This window comes from Semicossyphus pulcher, unplaced genomic scaffold (genome assembly GCF_022749685.1).
Source record: "Semicossyphus pulcher isolate SPU_LCO1_2020_fin unplaced genomic scaffold, fSemPul1.0.p SCAF_24, whole genome shotgun sequence".
Classification (NCBI taxonomy): domain Eukaryota; kingdom Metazoa; phylum Chordata; class Actinopteri; order Labriformes; family Labridae; genus Semicossyphus; species Semicossyphus pulcher.
In genome coordinates this window covers 9,574,303-9,592,641 of record NW_027211698.1, presented here as the reverse complement: position 1 = coordinate 9,592,641, position 18,339 = coordinate 9,574,303, and the positions used below count along the sequence as shown (strand labels likewise).

The 18,339-nt window shown below is 45.2% G+C and overlaps 1 protein-coding gene across 5 annotated transcripts in view; it reads right to left on the bottom strand.

The window, feature by feature from the left end:
- dmd (dystrophin) overlaps window positions 1-18,339 on the bottom strand; it is a 195,945-nt gene that overhangs the window by 21,841 nt on the left and 155,765 nt on the right. For all 5 annotated transcript variants that reach the window (XM_069675656.1, XM_069675655.1, XM_069675657.1 and 2 more), the window contains 7 exons: window positions 12,347-12,408; window positions 11,894-11,968; window positions 9,269-9,470; window positions 9,098-9,183; window positions 7,451-7,608; window positions 3,120-3,286; window positions 724-835 (listed from right to left, as the gene is read on the bottom strand). In XM_069675656.1, coding sequence (XP_069531757.1) covers window positions 724-835; window positions 3,120-3,286; window positions 7,451-7,608; window positions 9,098-9,183; window positions 9,269-9,470; window positions 11,894-11,968; window positions 12,347-12,408 — 862 coding nt within the window. The remainder of the gene's footprint in view (window positions 1-723; window positions 836-3,119; window positions 3,287-7,450; window positions 7,609-9,097; window positions 9,184-9,268; window positions 9,471-11,893; window positions 11,969-12,346; window positions 12,409-18,339) is intronic.

Sequence of the window (18,339 nt, the reverse complement as noted above, 5' to 3'; positions counted from 1 at the left end):
AAAAAATCCAATATCGTGCATCCCTAGGTCCAATGTTAAATGGCAAAGGCTGCAGGGTTGCAGAGCTTTGTTTCGCCGCTGAGGCAGAACCGCAGTGTAAAAAGGGCGACAGATTATGCACCATAAACTAGGCTACACAACGATGGTAGAGTCAATACATTTACAATACAATACTTCCTGTCAACCGACATGTGTAACGAGTCGCAAAGGGGCTTTAATTTTGGTAGTAGAAACCATTACTCCGACTACTTATTGGCATCAAATAAATGTTAATATTAATCCAAGTTTTCCAAGTCCAAATCTTGATTGGCTTCTGTTTGAAGCCTTTCTACGCTTTTTGTGGTTTGAGGAAACAAACCAGATATTAACCGGAAACTGTGACGGGCGTTTCTGACATTTACATACCAAAGACTTCAATGTGGGTGGTCGTCAGGTTATTGGTTATTTGACCTTTAGTGTTCAAGACTTCAGATCACTGCTCAGGCTTGTTCACGGAGCAGGAGTGAAGATCAAACTAGTAATGGTTGGAAACTCTTCCCCCCGCCCTCTCACTCTGCTGTGTTAATATACTGAGACGAGCTCTCAGATCTCAGCGTGTGGATGCTTTTCACTTCTGAATTATTAGACAGCGAGTCTGCCACCTTAAAAAATCCCCATCTTCACTGTTTGCATCTCCATGCCATTTACTCTGTGCAGAGCAGGAAGAGAGAGATTTATTCATACCGGCGTGCAGTACTCCACCATCGGGTACTGCATCTTGTGTCCCTTGGCGACGCGACCGGAGAAGAAGCAGCTTTGGCAAATGTCATAGTTGAAATGTTTCAGACTCCGATATCTGCAGGGAGAGAGAGAGAGAGAGAAAGGGGAGGAGAGGGAGGTCAGCAAAGGGAGACAACAAAAGGCGAAAGAGAGGTGGGAGACGACAGATGAAGAAAGGGAGAGTCGATAAAAGGGGGGATTTACGGCTCTGTTTTCTCCAGGGGGGGAGTAGTTAAAATTCTTCCAGCCCAGTTCCTAAATGAGAAATTTATTCTCTGGCCCCGAGACTCTTCATTAAAGTTTAGCACCGCTCTCGTCACGAAGGGGCCCGCCTACAACAGAGCAGACACACCCCGTGTTTGGGTCCCAACCGGCCTCCTGTGCTTCACTAGTATTTTTTAAGTGGTGAGGTTACAAATAAGAGAACAGCTCTGTCATAATAAGTGTCTGTTTCTGCTTGTAGTCTGAGTAGCATTGACCAATCACGTATCAGCAGGCTGCGGCGTATAAAGGACAAACAGTCCGTGTGGAGAGCAAAAGCAGGCGGAGCTTAATGCACCGTAATGACATCCCGACTCCCATCAGCCTCATCTGATGACGATTTAGCTTAACAGAGATCTGCATGCTAACAGCTAACGATCTGCTCTCGATCAAACATTCAACTTGACGCTGTGTCATGAAAGCCGTTCAGCGTTTAGATTTTCCGACTTCCTCGAAAGCATCAGAAACAATCGATCCGACCTCAAAAAAGTAGTTTTCTTCTCCTCTCCTCTGACAAAGCTTGACTTTTTACCAATCAGCATCATGACGTTGTTAGTTCAGCAAACTTAAGACCCGTTAATTAAAGTTAATCACAAGAAAAACGGGTTCTTTTTCGGGGTTCATACAGCTGAAGGAAGCCAGAGTGAAGCCTCAATGAAACCTACTATTTACAGTGAAACTGCGATACCTCTTTCCCACCAACATTAGCGTGTTGACGCAGGTTTTTCAAACCCGGGAAGACCTGCTAATAAATGCCGATTATCTGTTTTCCCATTGCCAGTGAAGTATACTCCTGTCGGTCGCTTTTCTGCTGCGCCACCGTCTGACATCACAAATACCGAAACAGGGTGTTAGAGTGGTTAGGTCTTTATTGTATCTATTACTCATTCAGTCTGTGCGCGACAAATTTGGAACGATGTTCGAGCGCTGCTCGGGACGATGACGGGCGGAACTTGTAGCTGGGATGACAAGGAGTCGCAGAAGTTACCGATGGAGCATAGCATCGCGCCGGAAAGAGGGCGGGGATTAGCGCGTCGACACGGGTTTTTTGTTCCCATCAATGCCGATCGGAGCCGAGGCGATAATTATCCCGGGTTTACTGCAGAGTGATTTGACCAAGGGCTGACATATCCAGGAGGGGCGACATTTTCTTCTCTTTTTATCTAAACACTAAGTCGCTTCTCAAGATGCTCACTGGACTGTAAACAAAGCGGGGCACGAGGAGGAAGTCGTGACAGGAAGTCGTTTATCACCGGACACGCCCGCTGAATTCACCATCACCCCGAGAGGCTATATCGTCATCAGACTACAGCCGATGGGTTCTGAGATTGGGCTGAAGCTAATGTGTAATAACAACAGCTCCAAAGCTCTCCTAACTGCACAAACTTGTTGCACATCACTTCCTTTAGGACGCCCGACACGAGCAGAAATCATGCTATTAAATATAAACCTCGCCCTCTTGTAGCGCATCAATGTGGTAATTATCAATACAGCTTCTTTAAACATACGCTGCAGCTCCTCCTTTCAAACAGCTGCTTATGAAACACCTCGCTGGGTGGCGGGATGAAGGGAATAGCTTTTGTGGAGCCACCCAGTGAGCCTTTGCTTCTTTTTTTTCCATTTGTTCCTGCGTGTGTGCAACACATGAAACGGACGATGAAATCCTCCCGCTTCTCTTCTTCTACTGTTTAAATAAAAGACGAACACCGCGGGGAGAGGTATCAAATAAAAGCTCCTCCGTGTTATCTCAATATTACAAAAAAAAAAGCTACGACTGGAAAAACCAACAATGATGACATATAAAGATGTAACAGAACAGGATCTAATGATATATGCTTTTATTCCACAGAGCCACAGAGCCCAAGATCTCACCGAGCAGTCTCTCATTTGGGCTTAATTGAAATCTAATTAATTTGGTGTTTTATTGCCCTCCATGTAATGAGATGAAGAATATAATACTCTCTCAATTCTGCTCATTTCTCCTGATTAGACATTGAAGACGTGCTGCTCACAGGGTGGATTATGTGCGGAGGATTCACCTCGAAAGCAGACAAAAAGAGTGCATTCTTTAAGGGACGTTTGTACAAGGCTCCGCTGACCTGAATCCGATGATGGGACACTCTTTGCAGATGTTACACTTGGCCTGGTGTTTGGCGGTCTCGGCGGCGGCCACGCGGTGCAGGACGGGCAGCCACACCATGGACTGAGGCTCCAGGCGCATCCAGTCCAGGAACATGGCGGCTTCCAGCTCGGGTTTGTTGTTGGCCTGGGAGGAAGATGAAAGAAAGCAGCTTTAAAATATTTTTCTCGTCTTCCAGGAGATGCAGCTTTTGTGTTTATTGTGTGTTTAGTGAGACTAAAAAAAGGCCTCACGTTTCAGAGAGATTCAGTGAATGTGTTTTGATGTTTTTGACCTTGACTGTTTTGTTGGGAAAAAACAGTTCAGTCATAAAAACGCCAAACTTTACAAAGACTCCAGCACAAGGACTTTCATTTACACTTTTGGCAGCTATTTTAGATTTAGTCTGCGTCTTACTGCTCTACTCCGCCGCATCCCTCCGGAGTTCATCCCGCCCACTCTAGTCAACGCTCGTGTCTCTGCAGCACATGCCGCGTTCCGTCTCCGACGCGGCTCTCCGCTCTGCTCCGCTAACAATACGCGTCGAGTCTATTTTTGACGGAGGCCGCTTCAAGCACGTCAAGCTGAACGGACCACGTCGTTCCAAACAGGAAGTCAGACACGAAAACTAAACTAAAGTACAGACCGGTACAGACTCCCGTTTTTAACTAGTGTTTAATTAAGTAGTTTACTCACTCATGGTAGAAGCACAAAACTGACGGATTGATAACCAAACGAGCAGATAATCGAGCTCGGAGGTTTTAGCATTTATGTTATCGCGTGATTTCGCATTTCCCATGCCATACTGTAGTTCTCCCGTGATCTTGTGGAGCCAACCGTCGACGTCTGGTTATGTGGGACGTATGCGCCTGCAATTGCCTTTTATCGCCATACGGTGGCGCCAAATACCACAAAACTGAGATCTTTAATAAAGCCTGGGTTTGTTGAACTCGCTCCGGGCTTCAGCCCTCCGTTTTGCGGGGGATGCCGTCATGTTGTTGTCAAGCTGCCGCTTTGGGACATCCTCACCTGTATGGCTGGGATCTGCACATACCAGTTACAGGAGTGCTTGTATTTTGACAGGCAGATCAGACGCACAGTGGGGGAAATATCATGGATTTTGAATGTCTGAGAGCCCAACACGAACATGTTAGTCCCGTCTCGTCTCCGTAATGAAACAAAAACATACGTGCGGTCAGAGTTTTTATTATCAACGATCTATTTTTAGCTTTTTAGCTAACAAAATGAACACTACATTTTGGTAGATCTTATTCCTCTGAAGCACAGAGCTTCATTCAAGAACAGAATCTATTAAGTTTGCAGCAGAAAATAGTCCCAACAAATGCATTACCTCCTCTTATTTGAGGAACGGTTCATAAAAACTACAGTGCCCAGCTGTTTCGGGAAATTACTGAGCCCCCCCCTGCTATAAATGAAAGAGTCGGACAGACTGGGAAAAACATAATCAGAAACAACATATTGGCTACATCCATCACTTTCCCATCAGCGGGGACTCTCGAGTCCTCGGGGGATTTGGAGTTTCCATGGAATTGACCCCCACGTCTCCCTCTCTCTTTCTCCCTGTCTCACACCCACATGCCTGCAGACTCCTCGGAGGAAGCAGCTGGAATGAAGCGAAGCTATCTGCAGTTTTGGGGCTACATGAGATTAAATAGTCCACCTGGCGTGCGCGCCTCGGGGCAGGCCGTCTGCGGGCTTCTGTGCGCTTTTCTGCCGACGTACTCAAACAATCAAAAGCAAGACAAAAGTTTGCTCGAGCCGGCTGGAATGATTGGTGACAGACGCTGGTGTCTGGGACATAATTTACACATATTATCTATATTTACACAGTCTGTAAACATTCCTCGGCGTTCGCCTCCCATCTGAAAAGGTTTGCGATGCTTCAAGGTAGAAATAATCACCGAATCAGACAAACAGGAAAAGTGATGTTGACAGCTCGCATTTATCAGGGTGCGTATTAGCGGCTCTGTCAATCAGTGTGTGCGCACAAATGTCTTCAACACAATCAAAAACAAAGGTAGGCAGGAGCTGACACATGCTGATTCTGACTCCCAGGGGACTGTGATTATCTCCAGAAAGCACAATTTGATGCCTGCTGCACCTGTCAGGCTCTCGGCGCTCACACGCCACACATGCAGTTAACGATGAGAACGCTGGCAGATTTACCACTCGGCAAAAATAGCTCCTCCATTCTGGCTCACGACTGTTTACTCTGACGGCAGAGATGACAGCTGTCAATGCAGATTTTATCTGCTGGAGATGGATAGCCAATTAAGCTAACCGTTAGCTCCATGTGATGGACAAGGCTTAGTTTGAATGTTAAGCAGCAAAGCCTCCAGTTTGGACCTTCAACGTGAGGAAAGATCTGCTAATTTAGTTGGAACATTTGCATCCTTTAATCAGCCTCAACAGAGATACGATTCGCCTACATTTCCCAGGTATCTTCAAGTCAGGAATGATGTAAAAGTACATCCCCAGTTTGAGAACTCAAACTAATATCCCACAGCCTCATGCGGCTCGCAAAGCCTCAATTGGTGGCTCACATGGCAGGTAAAATAAAAGCTATGATAATGCAGCCAATACTGATAAGTCATTAAAGTGCTACGAACAGCTGCGCTTTCTTTAAACTAAATGGCAGTGCTAAGACCAGTTTTGGTGACAGCAATGTAGGACACGGAAATAAACAGGGGGCTGGTGTGGCCACCTTTAAGTTGCTACAACAAGGTGGAAACTGTCACCAATCTGGCTACTTCATCGTCGCATGCTAGCTAGCTGTGTTACACGGACGATTAAAATGGAACTATTTCTTATCGAGCAAAGTCGCAAAGCAGATGGACAGAAACAAAGCGTTGAAGTGAAGACTCGGAGCACGCAACAACCGGAAATCGATACGAAGACGCCGGAGCGGAGATGAGCGGGCAGGCGGCATATATATAACATGAAGAACGCTTCATCTCAGCATTAAGGTGAGCATGGTTTTAATTGGGATTGTATTGGCTGCATTACATATACTGGGGATGACAATATGTTCTACAAATGTTCAACGTCACAGTTTCATTCAGCTTTAGTCCAAAGCGACGTACGCCTGAGAGTTAATGCGACACACGCGACGATCAAGACAGGAAGAGCCAACAAACAGCGTCAAGTGTGATCGGACGCTGGTGCCATCAGCAGCAGCAGCAGCAGCATCAACATAGTCGTCATCATCAAGAAAATCCTAATCAACATCCTCAATGTCATCATCACTAGCTTCAACATCACTAAGGTCAGAGGTGTTCATAAAGAGCTGGGGCTTTAGCTTCTTTTTAAAGGGACACTGCGCCTTTCATTGGCAGAGCGTCGTTCAGGCAGGTAGGTGAATTTGACCAGCCAGCTAGTGGAGGGATGTGAGCAGTGGAGCGACAGGCTGTCAAAAATATTTTCAGAGTTTCAGCGTGTCTGTGCTTAAACACGAAGAAATAAAGGCTCTTAAACATGCAGCTACACCACCATGCACAGCTTCAAACATGTATCCGAAGCAGGACAGGCCTGCTGCTACCGTGGCTAAGCTCTGATTGGGTAATTGCTGTTCGGGGAGAGGGGGGGGGTTCAGCAATCTGTCAATTCCCACAGCATTCCCTTTGTTGAGCACATGACAATGGTTTTACTTTCAGAACACATCCAAGGAAAAGAGCCGAATCCTGCGGCCAAAGCGGGGACTTTAAACATGAAAATACTGGATCATCTTCTGGAGATCAGGGATAATCCAGTCAGACCGCAATTACTGGAATCCTCCTGTGGATGCTGGATTTGCAGCTTGTTTTGTGGCTCGCGCTGCCTGCTCCCGAACATAAAGAAATGCACGGGGAAAGAAAAGGGAATGCTGATTTACGGCGACTTTCCTTTCCCCCACCTTCCCCGAGCTGTCGCACACTTAATCATCCCCACGCCCGTGTGCAGGTGGATGCACGCCGTTCATTCTGTCCTATTTGTTTGAGATTTGTCTGTAAAAACGTCCGTGTTTCCATTCCAGCAACATCTCAGCAGCTGTCAGAGATCATTTGTTTGATCCGCTGCAGGCTGTCATTCACTCGCTTCTCCTGCCTGACGCTTAAGTTCACACACACACACTCCTCCTGTTTGAGTCTGTGATGCACTTGGTGTTATTATCCCTGGATGTTCTGCCCTTTATCTCCTGCAAAGCTCTCACAAACAATCCCGATTCTTCCCATAAAGAAAACATGCTTTAAACTGATGTAAACAAGCAGACACTCGGAGGGGACGTGTCGTGTGTGAGGGCGTGTCACGTACAAACTGGAAGCAGCTGCGGACGGAGGGCTCGATGTTGGAGCCGCCGAAGGAGGCGACCTCGCCGAGCTGCCGGGGGATCTGGATGGAGTCGTGGAGGAGGAGGCCCAGGCGGCGCTGGTCGCAGAAGCCCGTCGCGCTGGCAACCTGTCTGAACAAAACTGGAGGACGGGGAGGGAAGGAGAGGGGACAGGAGAGAATAATCAGACAGTGTATGGAGAGGTTGATGGACGGGGGTGAACAGGGAGGTTTCTATTTTCACGACCTTGAAGATGTTTGTGTGGATTCATGCAAAGCGAGCTGCTGGTGTTTCGGAGGAAACTGGGTCTCAGAAGAAATTAAATAAAGCTTCAAAGTTCAGCATGGTGGTGAAGACGCCGGCGATGATTCTTTCCTCTCTCTTTCCCAAATAATATCTAAAAATATATCTGATCTGACGGCAGCAGCAGCAGGCCTATTTTCATTTAAATAAATGTCACTATCTATCGCCGAATGAGTTAACACAATGGTGATTGAGCCTATGGCCCACTGATGAAAGCCTTTGGATTTGCAGTATTACAGACTGGGTGTCTAGTGCGACTTTAGAAGAAAAAATCACAAGCGGCGCCCAGTTAGTGACGCGTTTCCCATCAGCTAGCAGTGGTTGGTCTGCCAGAGAGGGTAGGCGGAGCTAAGCTAAAAGTTTAAAGAGTAATTGCACACTTAAACATGTTTTTTGAGCTGTAATCTAAATTACATTGCTGCACTGTGATGAAACACATCAATGTTGGCGTTAATATTCTATTCCATTCTCTCTTCAGAATCAGAAATAACTGTAACAGGCTGCACGCGCAGTCGGCGCATGCGCACTTGCATTGCCTCAGCTCTGAAAGCTTCAGGCAATTAGTAGGGCTGGAACCAACGGCTCGAACTGAAAGGGACCACCACGGTCCTCCACCACACTGAAGTGCTCTTCAGGGAACTCTAGAGGGGAGAAGTGCACCACCTCAAAAAAGAGCCCTCTGTGGCATATGTGCCATTTTTTCCCCCTTTTCTTTGGACCTACAGTGGCTCCTTCATGGAGTTTATTTTAAATGTATTTTATTAAATGTTAATGACATGCAATGACTCACATTTAGGATGATGCCTAATGAATTCATGAATGTCGTATTCATTAATTAATTAGGCATATAATGCTATTCAAAGTGTATGTCCGATAGTGTTTCTATACGGCCGGAATTCTGGAATATTAACGCATAAATTGGCCACAAAAAAAAAAGTCTAGCGTGAACTCTGAGCAGCAGTGATATGCTGTTATAACCCAGTATTTTGCAGGATTATATGACTCATTAATCCAGTGCTTTACTTATTTTTCCAACTTTTCTTTCAAGTTTTACTCTCCAAATGTTTTATGGTGCAAACGCGAACAGTTAGCGCACGATGCTAACATTAATTAAGTGCGAAACAGCTGCATGGCGACTGGAGAGAAGTTTAATTTATGCGGCTTCAACAAAACATTATCGCTTCTATTATTTGTTTTGTGCTAATTAAGTGTTGAAGCACTCTCGCACCATCTGTTTGTGTTCACGTCGTGCAAAACGCAGACAACAATACGACCTCGTAGAAGAGCTGTTTTCATGCTCATACACAAACAGCAGGTATGCAACTTACATCTGTATTTATCCTCCAGGTGAGCCTTGCAGAGCGAGATGATTCCAGTTTTAAATGACAGAGTCCGGATCTTTCCGGTTCGACCACTGCAACCCAAGAAAACAAGCTGTTAGCGGGGCTTCATTAGAACGGTGAGATCTTCAGCGTGTGCGGACAGCATGCTGCACGTACGTGTCGTAGACGTTGAGCAGCCAGTTGAGGCACATGTCCACACACAGCGGGACGTTGACCAGGTGCGAGTGGCTCTGCTCCAGCCGCTGGTACAGGCTGGTCAGACAGGTGACCAGCTGGGAGATGTCCAGCAGCTGCTCGTTCTGCTTCAGACCGTGCTGCTCGAACACCTCGCACGCCATCGGCATGCTCAGCAGGTCCACTGTCGACACGGAAACAGAGAGAGAGAGGGATGGTTAGTTCGCACAGCGGAGGCGGCAGTGTGTCCTGCTGCTGAGCTCACGCTGTCCTTCAAGCTGGGTTCAAACCCTCCAGTGTCCTTGAGCTCAGCACTGCTCAAGGGCGGAAGTGAGAAGGCGACTTCACTCCGGGGATCAATAAAGAATCACATTATTCATCTTTATTATTCATTGAGTCCACTAAAGGGCGGGGGGACTCGAGGTGAGAGGCGTGGTAATGGTGAGAAACGTCCAAAACGATCCTGAAATGGTCAAAAAGTCAACTGAAGGGAAAACTAAAGTGAGAAGACTTTCTAACCAGGACTTGAATTATTATTATTGAATTATTAAGACGAATGCAAACCGAACATTTCTTTGACTTAAAATATATAGAAAGTTGTTTGCATGAGGTTTGAGTAGGATCTTGGAGGAGTTCATCTTAAAAGCTGTCTTGCAGGAGAGCAGGAGAAGAGCAAACATAAAACAGTCCCTCCAGGAAGTATCTGCGGAAGTTGCTTTCCCGGCAATTCATGCCCGAGGGCATCTTTTACTGTAATAGTAATTGTTACTCATGTTTTTTGTCAGTGCTGATTTCAAATACTGTTTGTACTGTCTCTTATCAATTGCTTAATGCTGCCGCAACAGCCGAAATAAAGAGAACGACGTGAATATGGATAGCATTGAATGTGCACAAACAGTGCAAAATGAGCCTTTCATGGCTTTTGACTTCATTAAAGGGGGGTATCATGCTAATTTCAAGCCTTATATTTACACTCTGTTATACATGTGAAGTAGCTTAGCATAATTTTCAGTTAAAAAAACTCAATTTTGAAGGGACACTGGTGCTCTGTGCAGGCCCTCATACATCCTCTGCCTGAAACGACTCAGTCAGTTCTGTCCCTTTAAGAAACCCCGCCCCTACAAGCCCGCTTTCTTCTGATTGGCCAGCTCTCCGAAGCCTGCCAAGGGGCAGAACTCAGTGTTTGAGGCGCCCCTTGTACCCTGTGGCCGTGTTACAGAGTTGTCGGCGAAGAGTAAACACTTTTTAGATTAAAAATGAACGTCTGCTGCTCTTGTCCTTTGGAAAAGTAAACACTGATGTCTGTCCTTCAAAGCCAAAAAAACACTTTCAAGCAGAGTCGTTTAGCAGGTGGGCGTGTCCTAGAACTGTGCCAGGGGCAGGAAGTTCTGCTGTATCTCGGGCAGATGCCCAAATATAGAGTTCCTCCACTTTGTGATGTCACAAAGTGGAGGAAACCTGGCATTCACAGCAGCCTGCAGACTGAGACTGTTTTAACAGGGGATTACTCCAACATACTTTTACCTACAGATTTGAAACTTCACCCACGTTTAGTCTGAACATCCAACACTGTAACATTATATATATGTCTTAAAATACGAAACAGCATAATACCTCCCTTTAAGTTTTTACACATTTATTTGGAATCTTGACACTGAAATTGCGCAGAAGTGATGTCAGAAGACAAGCGGCTCGCTCAGCCAATAGTGTAATGTGTCAAACAGAAAGAAGAGCCTTTTTTGTATTGCAACTCTTTTTAAAAGCTTCCGCGAATTCAGGCATTTTGGCTGCAACAATCACGGGAAATGCCGGTGGAATCCTGGAGGGAACAACCATGCAAAGACACATATAAAGGAGCTTCCTGAAAATAAAAGTTTGATTATGTTAGGCTGTTTACAAGTCAGAAAACCTGTAATTATATTAACTCTAAGTCAACAGGTCACGCCTTGTTCTCGTCTGTGTTAAGTAGGCCATTTAAAGGTTGACCTGGTAAAGGAAAAAGAATAAAAGAAGCGGCTGAAGTAACACGATCAATAGCGAAAAGAAACTGGGAATAATAACAGAAAGAAAGAATTGCACTGCACGTTTACTGTTGGGAATAATGTGAGCAAAGGGTTAAAGGGAAAAAATGGAAAATTCAACAACCAGCGTTGGCCAGGGTGAACAAAAAAAACCCTGTTCGTTTGTATTTTTAGAAAGCTTCCATAACATAAATAGCGCTCTTGTGCGTTTACAGTCAGCTATACGCCTTTAAACATATCACACATATAACAGCTCGTAGGCGGATCGCACTCTACAGATCCAGCAGCCAGAGACGAGAAAGGAGCGAGTAAACACACACGCACGCACGCACGCAGAAGAAGAAAGAAAAGCAAACATGCTAGAAGGAAGAAGAAGAAAAGGAGGAGGGGAAAAGTAAGACACAAAGGAAGTGAGGGTGAGACAATTCAAGAAGAAGACGGCAAAGGTGGAGCGTAGGAGGGCTGAGCACAATGAGAGGAACACTCCTGATAAGAGGCGAGTGCACTTGAAGCATGAGTTCTCCCATGTTACACGCATGCATGTGTTTAATAAAGTGCATGTAAACTAAAGGCAGAGAGTACTTACAGCAGAGAGCCTTCTGCAGGCGCCGGAGCTTCATGGCTGTTCGGTACGCCGAGAATCGAACATTGTTCAGGTCGGCTGGAGAAGCGATGAAAAGATGAGAGAGGGCAGGTTAATATCTCTTCAGACTTCATCCAGCTGTGTCATGTAATATGATACGCTTATTATGCAGCTACCTACTTACAAAATTACTTCACTAATTTTGGCTGATTGGATCGGATTGATATAACAGATTCTGTGATTTGAGCCGAATCCCTAGCAACGGTCTGTTCTTCTTAGCAACGGTCTGTTATCGAGAAGTAACAGACCTCGGAATGCCGTAATCAACCAATCAGAATCAAGTATTTAACGTAGCCGTGTAACAACAAGTGATAATTTATGGCTTCATGAGAAGGTGTGGGTTTAAGTTAAACTGACACAGAGGCAGGTGTGTGAGTGTGAGAACGAGCGTCTTACCCAGAGACTGGTAGAGCTCGGCCATCTTGGGATGGTCCCAGCATGTTGTCTGGGTCTGGTGGCTGGAAAGGGACAAAAAGAGACAGAATGGTCAGTTGCTGAGTTCATCATGATCATATACCAGTTAAACTTTTCATTTGAACATTTAGTTTATCCGAGCTCATTGTACTGAGACACAGCAGCACTAGGAGATAAAGGCTGTCCGGTAATTGCCGTATTTTTCGGTTAAAAGTCCGACATTAAAATCCCCCGGTCATAATGTCGGTGAACAAAACATATTTTCAACAAAACAGTCTCACTGATTCATTATAACTCCGTCCCCTCTGCCTATGGAGTCATATATATTCATTAATATTAGTATGTATAACACTCCTCCGCAGGTTGAAAGCGCAACATTACCCAATTCTACGCACTTGACACAGCCTACCTATCAACTGTTTTTAAGAAAAATAAATGCAGATAATATTTGACCGTAATTTCACCCATGTGTCCGGAAAGCTTCCGGGACACGAGGACCGGCACAGATTTTTCTTAATGGTAACTCTGGATAAAAGCTAATGCTAACACGTGCATGTTCACAATGCTAACTTGTTGATGTTTTGCTGGCTCAGAACGTTGGTATGCTAATTAGCAATGAAAACAAGGAACAGGAGGCTGATGGCATTTAAAAGGTATCATAGGCAGCTGGCTGAAGAGTTAAGAGATACACAAGTTATTACAACTCAAGCTAAAGTTTATGTAGGACAATATTTATCAATCGTGTATTATGTAGAATACCCTCAAATCAATGTTCTTGTTAATGTTGGGGCACACAGGGCAAGAACCCTGTAGATGTTTTAATGCAAAACAACAAGGTAAACATTGAGACACGCCCTTCAAACTGCCTCTTCATTCCAGCGCTTTCGCCCGCATAAATAACCGGAATAAGAAAGAAAGTCCTTTTGGGTAACACTGAAATGAATCTCAGTCCCTCCTGAATTAGATCAGCTTCCCCAAAATCCCACACTATGACATTAATCCTGTTGCTCGTGCGCTTCTCCTCTCCATCTCATAATCTCAGACAAAAAAACACAAAACCGCACGGACTCCCATCCTCGCTGCATCACAGCGGCGGCAAGGAATAAAGAGAAAAAAAAGGAGGCAGAGGGAGAAGGAGAGATGGATGGTTGCTGTGTCATTCTCCCCTCACACATTCTTCTCCTCGTGACTGCTGCTCGCCACTCACAGGAGCCTCGCCTGTGTGTTTGTGTGAGTCGGAGGCAAACAGATCGACTGAAAAGGCAGTTTGCGAGTGATTTAAACCTTCACAGCTGCAATGACGAATGTCTATTTACAACTATCACAATAACGATGATATTTAAAGCATCGTGCTTCTTTGTGGAGGTCTTGAACCATACTTATTATTCACGCTCCCACTGCGTTTGGTCCTACACGCGCCTGTTCGTGGTCCACTCTCGGGTCAGAGCTAATTAACCGAGCTGACTTCCTCGTGAGCGTCGCTGTCAGTGAAATAAAGCACTTCTGACAACAATGTGACTTTTGAAAGAGGACGCGCAGAACAATGAGGTCGTCAGAGTAAATGAAACAGACCGAAAGCAGCTTGGCCTATGTCAGCCTTCCACTCTCTCCTGTCTCGTTGTGTACAGTTTGCTGGAATATTACCCAGCCCCAGATGTGCTGTGTCATACTCCACAAAATACTCAATAGGAATATGAAGCATATACACGGAAATGTAATTTAAATGATGGTGCTGTAAACTAGATCGACACTGGTCCATTTTTAAGTTTTATGAAAGACCTTAAAAGAGCCTTTTAAGCCTCAGTCACACACCAAAATGAAACACAGAAGTTACTAGTCAAATGGTTGGGACTGGAAACTTGGTGACTTCTCACAGGGCAGTTAGTAAACTATGGTGTCTTTGAAACCTACACCACAAATTGACACACTCTCCTACCTAGGGTACGATACCATACGGTAGGGTACGTTAGGGTACAGTAAGGTACGGTAGGATACGATATGATACAGTAGGATACGGTATGGTACGATACCATAAGATACGATACAATACAATACGATAGGGTACGGTATGATAAAGTAGGGTACCGTAAGATACAGTAGGGTAAGGTATGATACGATACAAGATAGGGTACCGTATGATACAGTAGGGTACGGTACGATACGATACGGTATGATACGATATGATACAACACGATAGGGTACCGTAAGATACTGTAGGATATGGTACGATACGATACGATATGATACAGTAGGGTACGGTATGGTACGATACAATACCATACCATTTGATAGGGTGCGGTACGGTACGGTAGGTTATGATATGATACAGTAGGATATGGTATGGTACGATACAATACGATACCATACGGTACAGTAGGACGGGGTATGATACAGTAGGGCACAGTACGATACCATTCCATACCAGACCGTACGATACGATACAATACGGTACATGGCCCACGATAATATCACGATACAGCAATTTTGCGATAATTGACATATTGCAATACAATCGTGTAATGATACATCACAATATCTGCTTAACTTTCCGGCCAATTAAGAGTCTTGAAGTAGTGACACGGTGAGTCAAAACTGCAGGGAAATCTGTTTAGAGTGCCAAACATTTGTAAATTAAAATATCAACATTTGGCGCCAGCCTGTCTATAATGGTATCGCACGCGTCAGGAGGACGATAAATTGCTGATTTTGTCCCACCCCTAATCCACTTGGGAACATGCTAGCAGCAGTTAGCAGCAATAGTGGGCGTTGTCTGAAATCAGATCTTATTTTCTATTAAGATCAAAAGCATCAGGTAATGTTCTGCCAGCCTGACTACAAAAAGCAACACCACAAAGCAGAACTGAACAGAACCTCATTAAGTATCAAAATTAGGAAGTGAAAGTTAAGATTCAGATTCTTGTTTCCTCTTCTGGCTTCCATACTTCGTCAGCACGGCTGCTACTTTTGATTATTTCTCTGTGATATCTCGTTACAATTCATTTTACTACTTTGGCATACAAGAACAATAAGAGTGGGAGGCTTTATGTTCTGATATTGTGTTCTTATCATGAGTTAGAAGCCGTTTAAATGAGATAATATTTCAATGCTGCTTGTTTTTTCCCTTAAATATGGTATCACTATTTGCTGCAGTTGCACAAAAGCCAACTTTCTCCATATGCCATCCGAACATTTCCTCTTTAATCCCAGCCAAGTGTCGTGATCTGAGCTCCAATTTGCATTTTCGTGCCATCTTTAAAACACCCACTCATGCCATCTAGAAAACATTCAAACTCTCCTTAAACGGCTGCAAAAACTAATTATGTTACTGTAAAGCACAGCGCGGATTCTCCTCGTCATTAGTTCAACTTAGCTGCTGTTGTAATAATTATTGTGCGGACATGATAAGAGAATCTGGACGGCTAATTTCTAATAATCTACAACAAAGTGCATCGGAATTGGTCACAATAATAAGTGCTGTCACAGAGACGCTACTGTAAATGTGATGGTAATGTGCCAGCTGCCTGTTTGCATAAAGCTAATGGAAGCCACATGTCTTACCAGCGAGGCAATTAGGATTTTTTTGTTCCGAGCACATCAAGTATTTGAGAAGTCCTTCACAGGAGACAGTGGAAAGTGAAGAAATGGTGTCGGATGGGAAGTAGGAATTTGACTCGCTGCAGTCGTGGAAATGAGAGAGGCTTCTTATTTAAGAGTGGGTGCCAATCAGCGTGTCTGTGACGCGTTCGTCATTAAGTTAAATATAGGAGAGTTTAATGGCTATTCAGAGCCGGTCAGAATGAAATATAAGAGGCGTTTTGTCATTGATGTAATGGTGGGAATGAGCTGCAGGAATACTTCAGCTGAAAGTCAAGATATTATCCACATACATTCCCATTTCTGCAGCACAGGTGTGTACGATCAGGCTTATACACATGTGAATCGTCGGCGTATAAAGTAGGCGACTACTAAACACAGTGGGTGTCGTGGATGTGTGAAAATAAAGCGGTAACTTTACAGGGAACAAAACAAACCTGCTAAAAAAAATAGCAGAGCTGTTTAAAATACAGCGCTGCTGAGCGGCCCTTCACAGACAAAGCGCTCTCGTCTGTTTTATAATTCCAGCCAGAGGCGTGTTGGTGCACAAATGCAACTCTGCCCAGCTTGTTAAAAGCACACATGTCGAGTTGGTCACACACAAGCGCACCTGCAGTTAACCTTTGTCTGAAAGGCAGACAAATAATAATCCATATGCTGTTTTTTTCCCCTGCATTGCCCTTGTTTTTCTCTCTCCTGCCTCTCTCCCACACTCCCACTCCAGATAATGAGGAGAGGGGTCCCATGGTGAAGAGCTACTTAAAAATCCTCTAAGCTCAGACTCTGTGCAAACAGTAGCTCAGTCACTCAGCTCGGCATCGGCGTGCTGCTCCGAGCCACTCGGACAAATGCTTCTAATAACCGTGCAGCATGAAACACGCAGCTGCTTTCATCCGGAGCGCTGCAGAGGCTCAGAGATGCGGGGCTTCAGACCGAGAAGTGTTCTACTTCAGCTCCCCGATGTCCTTCAGCAAGGCAGGTAACTTGCAGCTGTTTACATCAGCTGCTCAGAAGCAAACAGTAATAAGATGCACTTCTTTTTTCACTTATAGCCGAGGTGAACTCAGTCCCCGAGTCTCAACCCGGGGATCAAGAACCAATCGATGAGTCACAGAACAATACGTCTTCCTGAGAAAGCAGGGGCTGATTTATTGAGCCCAGGGTCCCACTGGACAAGAAAACAATAGATACTGTATTTGCTTTGTATGCTTTGTAATGATCTAAATTCCTTTGAAGTCCCAATATACTCTGAAGTGGCACAAAGGCCAAAATGTAAACACGTCTACAGAAATTCCAATACTGCTTGGGGTGTATCTTAAAACCAGATCCAGGTCATTGATGTACCTCAAACGGTCACAAGTTGATGGTAAAGAGATTAAAGCTAGCTTCCTTCACTTCTAAGGGTTTTCAAAATACGGCTACATGATACCTTCTTATTTGGGTCACTTTGGGTAGTAACCGAAAGAATGAGATCGCAGATACAAGCTGCCGAAATGACTTTTCTCCGGAGGGTGCCTGGGCTCAGCCCTAGAGATTCGGGTAAGCAGCTCCGACATCCGGAGGGACCTCGGAGTAGAGCTGCTACTCCTTCGCATCGAAAGGAGCCAGTTGAGGTAGTTCGGGCATCTGGTTAGGATGCCTCCTGGTGCCTCCCTTTGGAGGTTTTCCAGGCACATCTAACTAAGAGGAGACCCCGGGGTAGACCAAGAGCCCGCTGGAGGGATTATATATCATGTCTGGCTTGGGAACGCCTCGGGATCCCCCAAGAGGAACTGGAAAATATTGCTGGGGAGAGGGACGTCTAGCGTTTTGCCACCGCGACCCGGCCCGGATAAGGGGAAGATGATGGATGGATGGATAGATGCCTTTTTACTTGATTCATTGAGGCCTGAGCTCCTCCCTGCCTACGTGTCCTTGAGCAGGACACTGACAACAAACTCGCTCCTCAGCTCCTCGGCTGTCTCCGAGTCTACATTCTTTGATGTGGAGACTGTCTGAAAGAGAATTCCCCTGAAGGGATCAATAAAGTCCTGCATTACATTTCACTATTGCATTAGCTCCAAACCTCAAATTAACCGCCCCTATCTCTGCCACACCGCCCACCTGTCCTCAACACCTTATCTGTCTCCACCACGCACTGCAGCTTCAGCCTCCTATAGGACCAGCTATTGTTTGGAAGAGGAGGCAGCACACACACCGAAACACCTGACGAACACACATTGTTCCAATACGTCAACAAAATCCACAACTGCAGTCCGACCGGCTTCCCACCAGATGTCCCGTCGGGATTAATGAGCAGAAAACACAACAGAACCACCATACATCAACGGTGGCCTGCAGCAATCAAGCATCTCCACTTTTGACTCTTTTTTTATGCTCTT